At 47.3% G+C, this 9,677-nt stretch overlaps 1 protein-coding gene across 10 annotated transcripts in view; it reads right to left on the bottom strand.

Annotated features, from left to right (window-relative positions):
* Positions 1-9,677, bottom strand: part of RGSL1 (regulator of G protein signaling like 1) — a 44,132-nt gene that overhangs the window by 34,192 nt on the left and 263 nt on the right. For 4 of the 10 annotated variants that reach the window (XM_083621369.1, XM_083621377.1, XM_083621370.1 and 1 more), the window contains exon 1: positions 503-584. In XM_083621369.1, the coding sequence (XP_083477495.1) occupies positions 503-515 (13 nt within the window). In that variant the 5' untranslated portion in view covers positions 516-584. Of the gene's footprint in view, positions 1-492; positions 590-4,067; positions 4,223-9,478; positions 9,621-9,677 lie in introns of those variants that run through there. The other 6 variants (XM_083621375.1, XM_083621372.1, XM_083621376.1 and 3 more) reach the window with 4 other exon arrangements.

Below are 9,677 nucleotides of genomic sequence, written 5' to 3' on the forward strand. Positions count from 1 at the left end.
AAGGTGCCAGGCGAGACTCCCTGGGGAGAGCATTCCATAAGCAGGGAGTCACCACAGAAAAGGCCTGTTCTCCTGTTGCCGCCTTCCAGAGCTCTTGTGGAGGAGGCAACTGAAGAAGGGCCTCAGATGACAGTCTCAGGGTATGGATTGGTTCATATGGAGAGAGATGGTTCTTGATTATTCTGTTGGAATTGGTAGGAAGCGAGTCTCATCCACTGAAAAAATTATGAAGAGATATTGGTGTAGAAGAGCCAGTACTGACAGCATAGTGTCTTGAGTCCTGGGCTTGGCTGTGAAAATCCCAGTTTCACATCCACGAGGGCTTCTCTGAGAGCCTTTGGGCGCACCATGGCCATCTACCAGCCCAACCTGTCCCAGGGTTCTTGTGAGGATGGCTGGGCTAACGTCCGTTATGCCACCACCCTGAGCTTCTTGATGGAAAGGTTTAATAAAAAAATACAGTGAACAAATAATACGTGCGCGCGCACACACCAACTCTTACTCATTCTATTCATGATGAGTCTGGGTTGAGGATGCTTTCACTGTTGCAGCATTTCAAGGCAGTTTTTGCTGAGCTCTGTTCTGTTATGATGCGTTAGAACAGTTGTTGCTCCAGCAGGTTCCACATTCCACCAAGGCAGCTCTTAGCTGATCATGATTTTTCACCATTGTTGCACAGAACATGAAAAATTATATCGTTTTACAAATTTCCTCCTAACTATCAAAGATCTCCTTAGAATGTCCTGGCGCTGTTCATAGACTCAGCAGAGTTGAGGGGTGAAGTTTCCCCCTGAATGGCAGCACCTCAGGCTCCTGTTGGGCTGCTGCATGTTTGAACTTGCTCTGTCCTCCCTTCCCAAAATAAACTCTCTGCACATAGAAAAAAAGCAGCAAGTCGGCTAGGAAGAACTCTTGTTCTTTGTGGGTGGGTGTATGCGTGACTGTGTGTAGGGAAATTCAAACATACAAACATTCATTCCCACTCGTACCTAAAGTGGAACAGTCCAGGAAATGTTCTGCCATTTAGTTCATTGTTAACAGGCCTTTGCATATCCCAAAACACACATTTCCCTAGCATGCATGTTGTACATGTGATCATGGAGTTATGATATTTGGGCATTAATTGGAAATTGTTTCACACCAGCCCCACCGCAAGCCCACCACATACCTCTGGAGGTATATAGCACCACACTTCCCCTGTTGCCACCCTCTGGTTGCATAGGGGAGCAACCAAGATGATCAAGGGTTTGGAAACCAAGCCTTATGAGGAACGGTTGAGGGATCTGGGTATGTCTAGCCTTGAAAAGAGGAGACTGAGAGGAGAAGTGATAGTCATCTTCAAATATCTGAAGAGCTGTCACATGGAAGATGGAGCAAGCCTGTCTTCTCCTACTCCAGAGGGCAGGACTCAGTCCAATACAACTAAATATAAGGAAGAATTTTTGACAGTAAGAGTTGCTTGACAGTGGAACAGAATCCCAAAAAAGGTGGCAGACTCTCCTACCTTGTTAGTTTTTAAGCAGGGATTGGATGGCCATCTATCATTGATGCTTTAACTGAGATTCCTGCATTGCACAGTGAGGGGTTGGACTAGATGATCCTTGGGTCCCTTCCAACTCTAAGATTCTAATTTTCTATTATTCTCTTCCTTAATAGCCTGGGGAAAATAATTAGGAACAACCACTAATTCCCGGTCCATGAAAGGATAAAATTGTTAGTTATGCACATGATAGGATAAAATTATTAGTTATGTACACAGACATAATGGCAGCCAATAGAGCAAAACTGACTTTGCAGCTTGAGATGATAAATGAATCATTCATATTGCTAGTGTAACAGAATCTTGTGGCACCTTAAAGTCTGCCTAAAACCAGTGGAGAGCCATCATTGTCAATGATACGGAAGCAGATGGAGAGCAATGGCGTAAGGCAGGTTTCCATGTTCCTATGTAGCGCATGCATTCTAACAGCAGGTGGCAGAATGAGATCAGAAACCATGCACTCTAATCCCAGAGTTTGTGGAAAGTGCAGCAGGAAATCCCAGTGACATGCTAAGAATTGTTAATACAATGGATTTTCTTCCCAAATCTGGATTACTGCTGCTTATCATCTCTGACTTAGATGTTGCAATAACTCCCAATTACTGCCACACAGTTTCTGACGTATGCGGATTAAGTGCAGGGATAGCACTCCAAGAACCGGCAATCCTGATTCCAGAGACATCAGTCTCCCCGCCCTGCACAGCTTTGCACAGAGACTTTTAAGCATTAGATGACCAGGTCATCTGAAGGCCCGGTCAAGGCCTGATATTGTAAGCAAGGAAGAGCCGTTTTATCCAGGGCCCCCTAAAATGCCACTTGGCGGCTGCTGCCAAACAATGACTTGCTTCCTCAGTCTTCACAGCAACCCTGATGAAGGCCAGTGGCTGGCACAAGATCACCCAGTGAGCTTCACGGCTGGGAGGGGATGTGAGCGCTGGTCTCCCAGGACCTAATTCAACACGCTTAACACCAGGCAGGCTCCGGAATTGTGTTCTCTGCTATATGCAGTCATTCCAGCTACTGTGCGAATGGCGCCAGGCGAAGCCTCATTTCCTGAAGTTCAAGTGACCAAGAGAAAATGTTCCCCTATCTAGACTTTCATGTGAACCAGGATGTCTTGGGCAACACATGTACCAAATCTCAGCTTGCTGTTCAGTGTAGCAAGTCTGCTGGCAATTGCAATGGCCTGTGAGTTGAAGAAGCCGTTTCAAGTCTATTATTTTCACAGAGTATAAGCACTTGCTCCTTGCAGGCATGTACCATGCAACCCCAGCCTGTGGGATGCAGGACTAGTATTCCTTTCCTTTCATTTCTTATATTTCTACGCCACTTTTCACTCCCACAAGTCACAAATCGGCTTACAAACCCTGGAGTAGCAGTAACACACACCCACACACACAGCCCTCCTGGCGTTCCCTTCCCCCCTACCGTTGGCCCTGCTGGCTGGGGCTGATGGGACTCAGAGTAAAACAGCATCTGGAGGGCTAAAGATTAGGCAGCCCTGGCCTAGGGAGAACATGGGGGAGAAAATTAAATCTGCACTGATACTAGAAAGAACACGGTAAGGACCCTGCCTTCTGCTTGCCTATGATTTGCCTGGTCTTGTCCTCTGCCCACAGGCCTCTGGGCCAATCAGAAGGTCAGGAAGCACAGCGTGCAGAATAACCTTGTAATGCTTGGCCAATATCCCACTATCATACTATGCAGGCTGTGTTTTCACCAGTATGGTAGTCACACCACACCTGGACTCAAATGCACCTGGACTCGATGGGTTGGAGAAAACTCCAAAACGTCACTCTATGGCATCCTGTGGTTTTTTTGTCCTTCAATGAGACATCAATGTGTTTCATCCTGGATCACTTTAGACTGATGTTCTCCCCAGCTTCAGGATAGCTGAGGCACACACTCGTCTGTCTACTGAATTAAAATGGGGCATTCATCATTCTCACAGCCAGAACACCTTTTTATTAGAGCATATAAAAGTGAGACTTAACTGCCCTACTGCTCCTGATTCTGCAGGAGTCCTTGATCAGAACATGGCCTCTGATTAGAAGTAGGCAAGTCCTATGCAATGGTGCACGCAGAGATATAACAGGCCACCTCCTCTGAAGGTTAAGTCATTCTGCAGTCCCTCTGCATTGGAGTGACGGAATAGTCATACCTGATCCAGATACGTCACAGGGCACAATCCCTCACACACCCGGGGAGGGGGGTGTTGATTGGAAGAAGGCATGGCCTTGATAGCAAATCATGTAGAGCTGGAGCTGAGAGGTCATTCCCACCCTCACCCCCATGTGTGTGTGTCCCCACACACTGAGAAATTGCACCCCAAATAGAATCTTGCAAAAGGTGTGCATGCTTGCATGGAAGTAAGTTTCAATGAAATGTCAATAAATCAGTTTCAATAAACATGAGAGCTGTAGCTTGGTGGCCCAGGATCTTGCTTTGCATGCAGAAGGTCCCAGGTTCAGTCCCGAGGGAGGGCTGGGAAACCTTGGAGAGCATCCTACTCAGGTGTGAAAATTACCTGCTCCTTGGTAAGTGAGTGCAGGACTGATGCTTGCTGCCTCAGTCCTCTTTCCTCCCCATCTGCCTTCTGAGGCCACGGCCTCTGCATTGCCCCAGATGCATTGCAGACACACGTCATAGTCAAGCCTATCAGTGCCAGATGGAGCTCCTTTTCTGGGGGGGAAACAGAAGAAAAAAGAAGAAAGCTTTCCAGTGCTACCTAGATAACCCCCTGACCTTCGCTACACACACACACACATTTTGAAACCAGCGACCATCTACCCCTGACCTGGCAGCTTCATCAAAGGCAGCAGGGACCTTTTGTGAATCTTTCAATATTGATTCGTTATAAAAGCAAATTGAGCACGTAGGCTTCTGTGCGTGAGAATTTCATCAGTCCTGCTACCTGGAAGCCAGAGGCTGTAAATCTGCTAGTAGATGAGCACAGCTGATGCATTCTGCACCAGTTCAAATCACGAACATGAACCTGAGACACAGGGAGGGGAAGACCAGGATATTATCTGCAGAATCCAATGCAAAAGCTCTTGCTGGGCCATATTCTGCAAGCAGCAGCTGCACAACTGAATGCTCCGTCCGAGTGAAATATCCCTCCATGTGGAAGAGCAGCATGCTGTGGGAAAGGAATCGCTTTTCTCAAACATGCTTTTTTGCTGTATCCAGAGAGATGCTTTTTAGCAGGGCCCAGAAAAAAGCTTTCCACCCCGCAGACTGCATAAGCTGACTTCCAGGGCTGAATTTGATTGGTAGGGGATGGCACCCACCCACAGCTGCTGCCTACCCCAGGATAGTTGACCAAGGTCCTCCTGGCAATGATGTAGACCTGACATCCTCATGCTCAGAGTTTCTGGCCCTGATCCACTCCGTGGCTGCTGCAGGCGAAAGTTGCAGGCAGTCATGTGCCTTTCTTCACAGTTGATGCTTCTCTCTTTGAAGGACCCAAAGATAAAGGATGAGCAGCGGGGGCTTGGCACCCAGAGAGCCCACTAAGCAGGCATACTCCAGAGGTCACCTGGTCACCAACTTCCCCACAGGGTGAGGTCTGCTGTAAACATAAAGGGACCCCTGACCGTTAGGTCCAGTTGCGAACGTCTCTGGGATTGTGGCGCTCATCTTGCTTTACTGGCTGAGGGAGCCAACGTTTGTCCGGGTCATGTGGCCAGCATGACTAAGCCGCTTCTGGCGAAACCAGAACAGCACACAGAAACGCCGTTTACCTTCCCACCAGAGCGGTACCTATTTATCTACTTTCACTTTGATGTGCTTTCGAACTGCTAGGTGGGCAGGAGCTGGTACCGAAAGACGGGAGCTTACCCCGTTGCGGGGATTTGAAACGCCGACCTTCTGATCAGCAAGCCCTAGGCTCAGTGGTTTAGACCACAGCGCCACCCGCGTCCCTTTTTGAGGTCTGCTGTACTCCTGTTTAAATCATACTTGCAGTTTCTAAGTTTGCATCTCTACATACAAATCAGCACATGCAAATTATATGCAGATCTGGGTCCTCTTTTGCCTTTTTTTAAAGGGGTGCCTTTCCTCTCTTTTTTCGCTTTTGTAAGTAGCCCCCCCCCCCAGCCTGAGCATCCCATGCATTGTCAATCTCTGGAGCAGTGGTGGGAGAACCTGTGGACCTCCTGTGGACACTGTTAGCCACACCGTTCCACCAACCCACTTGCAGCATGGCAAGGGGGAGGGATGATGGCCATCCAGAGGACCTCACAGTCTCCAACTCTTGCTCTGAACATCGGCAGGGAGAGTTGGTAGCTATGCATCTTCTGTAACACTGAGACTGTGCAAACACTAGCAACTTAAAAGGCAGCAAGGTGTGTTTCAAGTCATCTTGCTGAAACATCAGAGGGAGGGCAAAGATGTCACCCTTCTTGATGTGCCTCTCCCACGAGAGGTTGGAGGGTGGCAACACAAGAACGGGGCTGTTCTGCAGTGGCTCCGTTTGTGGAATGCTCTCTCCAGGGAGGCTCCCCTCGTGCCTTCAATAGACATCTTTAGGTGCCAGACAAAAACCAGGCCTCTGGCTGATTGACATCTGATGCCCTTGCAAATGTGTTGTGGGAGGGGGGGTTATTGGGTTGGGTTGTCTTTTCTTACGTGAGATTGATATATATATATATATATGTTGTGCATCTCCTGAGATCTGCAGATGGAGGCCTGTATACAAATTAATTAATTAATTGTTCGTGTTTACTTTCACTGCCCCTGCACATGCCAGAGCTCCTATTTGGGAAGCTGTCATCTGCATATGGGCAGCGGCTGTCTCCAATGCACACACCTGGCTTAACTGCGAAGCGAATGTGCCTTAAGTTCTCTAATTGGATGGAAGCTGGTTTGAGGGAAAATGCATCAAACGGCAATATTTCTCAAGGAACTAAAGGATGTGGATGTAAATACTTTACATATACTGTATTCTTCTTTAGCTGTGTGTTCTGCAAGCAAAAGCTTTTGAATATTTTAACTAGTGTTTGGACACTGTTTTAATTTCAATAAAAGCCAGTATTGCACATGACATTGGCTTCTTAGCAATTTAGCTACTCTGCCAACATATAAGCCCCAGTGACCTTTCAACGGACTCAGAACAATCAAGTCTCTTAAATTCCAGTGCAGAGATAGAATTTTGGCACAACCCTGTGTCTAAAATTGAGCCCTGTATAATTATGACAATTAAAAAAGGAGAGGTGGCTTGTGCAGGTAGGAGATGCCTCTAGTCCCTTCAGGTGCAATTGGCCAACCTATGGCCAAAGCCAAAGAACAGAGTACAGTATGCTAGTAAGTCTCTCTTCTCTTTGGCGATCCCTTGTAGCTGAGTAAGATTGTCTTCCATAAACGCGGTTTGAACAATGAGTCCATAAGTGACTGTGGAGGCCGATTCTGGATCCACACGTCCTTCCACAGTGGGGACCTTGGTTTCTGGGCGGGAGTTGATCATGGTTTGGATATGCCAAGCGTGCCTTCCTCTTAGCACATTTCTCCCTTGTGTCCTGAGTTCGAGTGTCTTCAAAGCCCATGACACCTTTAGTAAAGACTGTCCTCCAACTGGAGCTCTCGCAGGCAAGTGCTCCCCAGTTGTCCGTATTTATACTACATTTTTTTAGATTTGCCTTGAGACAGTCTTTAAACCTCTGCTAGTAAGTAAACATGTTTGGAGCTAAGGGAAGTGGAGATCTCCAAGATCCCTCACTAGAGGGGGCTCATCTCACACTGGCTTCAAGTCACGCAGCCTCCTGCTGTAGCTTTAGTTGGTAAACAACCTTTGAAAATAGCTTGGGGTGGGGATATGAATTCTGAACAAGGGCAGCCTCCAAGACACCTAAGCACCTTCGAAGAACCTTTGTTCTGACATGCAATGAGCAGGGGGTGAGGCAAGAGAGCGAGGAAGGGACAAAAAGCTGACCCCTTCTGCAATCTCCTTTCTTTGCAACACAGAGAAAGGGAAGATTGGTACCAAGGAAAATTGGTTAATACTGGGAGAACACTTGATATCCCGGATTAGCAATGGAGAAAATGGATTTTTAGCAGGCACAGCTTGTCATCTAGAAGTCAGGAAAACCGTGGCAGCCCAAATTCTCTCTTCCATGGGCGCTTCCAAACGGGGCCTTAATATTGCAACTGAGTCAAGTCTGAGGAGCACCTGTCTGGAGGCACCTGACATACACCTGACATACCTAAGAAACTCTGAATATCAAAGAAACAGATGTTGGACTAGGGACACCATCAACTTGGTCTACAGTCTCCACACCGAGTTATCTGGAGCGTGTTCTGCAACAGGCAGTTGACGAACGCAGGGGGCTGCTTTCTACCAGAGCATGGGTCAACCAGACAGGAGGCAGCTCTCCTGGGCTTTAGGCAAGAAACCTTCCCATACGTACCTGGGGAAAGGAGACCTAATAAAAACAGGGGTGGGGTGGGCAGGGCTCCTCCTTGCCAGTTGTCTAGAAGAGGGAATTTCAGTTGGCTAGCTATGCTTGCAGAAATCCCCCTTATTAAAGGTGCAGGATCTGCACCCTCTTTTTCAGAGATGAATCTGAGAACTTTTGTGGGCAAAGTACATGCTCTACCACAGACTAATTAATTTGCAATGCCATTTTAAAGATGATAATCGTAATAATTAATTTGTGTGCCCTCCTCTCTCTGTCCCTAGCCCAGTTTCTCCCCTAGCTGAGCAATTAGGTTCAAGTGACCAGATACGAACTTGTCTGAATAATTGGAGGTTTGTCTCCACTGTGAAATAACCGACCACTTGATGGGATCCCAAACCATGGCATCAGACAAAGCACTGTCTGATGGAAGGGCTTGGAGAGTTGAAGAAGAGGCAGGGGGAGCCCAGGTGACTCAAGGTGAATGGAAGCTGAGTCTGCATTAGGACTTGCCCTCCTCCATCAACTGATCCAGCTCCTCAAGGAACAGGCAGTAACGGTAGCAGCAAGCCACAGCTGCCATTTGAGGGGAAAGGCTCTGTCCAGCCCAAGGCCTTCCAGATGCTGTGGGGCTCCAGTTCCCATCATCCCTGACCACTGGCTGTGCTGGATGGGGTTGGTGGCAGTTGGGAGTCCCATGGCACATGCAGGGCGCCCTGAGCTAGCCTTGATGGCTAACGGTCTCCATGAATTGGTGCAAACCTTTCTACAAAGCCGTCTAAGGCAGGGGCCATCACTGCATTTTGTAGTGAATTGTGTAAGCTAATGAGAGACTGAACAGAGAAGTGCTTGTCTTTTGTCTGACCCAAACCTACTACCAGTTGATCCCCCACACACTAGCATTATCATGTGCAAAAGCAGCACAGGGTGGTATACAATCAAGTTTTACTCAAAGCATGCTAGTGGAATTAAGGCACTTAACTGAGAGCTAATGCGGACTTCCTTTCATGCCATTTTACTGCTGAATCGAACCTGCTCAGCTTCAATTCTGCGCATTCACACTGTTTTCTGGGCTACTTGCCTCTTGGTTCCTACACAGCTCCTTCTGCTGTCAAGCAAAGTCTTTAATTCCTCACTCCCACTTGCCCAGAGCCATCATATGAGGTTCATGAGAGAAGTGCTCTCTCTCTCTCTCTGCCCCTCCATCTCCACAAAGTATAAAGTGAGTGTACACTTAAAATATTAGGCCTTTCAAAGGTGGGGTGTAAGATGTGAAATCGCTTTGAGATGTTTTATGGAATGCAATTAATAAATGCAATTAAATAATATATAAAATGTAAGAGTTGGGGTTAAAGGCATGACAATCTTGGGCTAGGACCTCGGCAGTAATAATGCAAAAAGTAGTTGGGGTGGAGGTCAGGACCGTCTCAGTGGTGGCCCCAAATCTTTGGAATTCCCTCCCCGGGAAGGCGTATTAGGCCCCCTCATTGGCACTTTTAAAGCAGGGGTTTTTTTAGAAAGAAAGAAAAGAAGAAACTGCACCTACCCACCACTCAGCTTTTTGTCCGACACCTTATTTGGCTTTTGCTTTAGGAGTTGTGATTGTTGCCACTGTGAATCTGTAAGGGGTTTTTTCTTTCTTTCTGATCACAAGTTTTATTACCTGATGGGTTGCATTTTCTTAACTGCTGCAAAAAGTGGGTTGAAACAAACACCTTGTTTAAAATTCATTAAAGACCAACCCA

This window comes from Podarcis filfolensis (assembly GCF_964270895.1).
Source record: "Podarcis filfolensis genome assembly, chromosome: 6".
Taxonomy (NCBI): Eukaryota; Metazoa; Chordata; class Lepidosauria; order Squamata; family Lacertidae; genus Podarcis; species Podarcis filfolensis.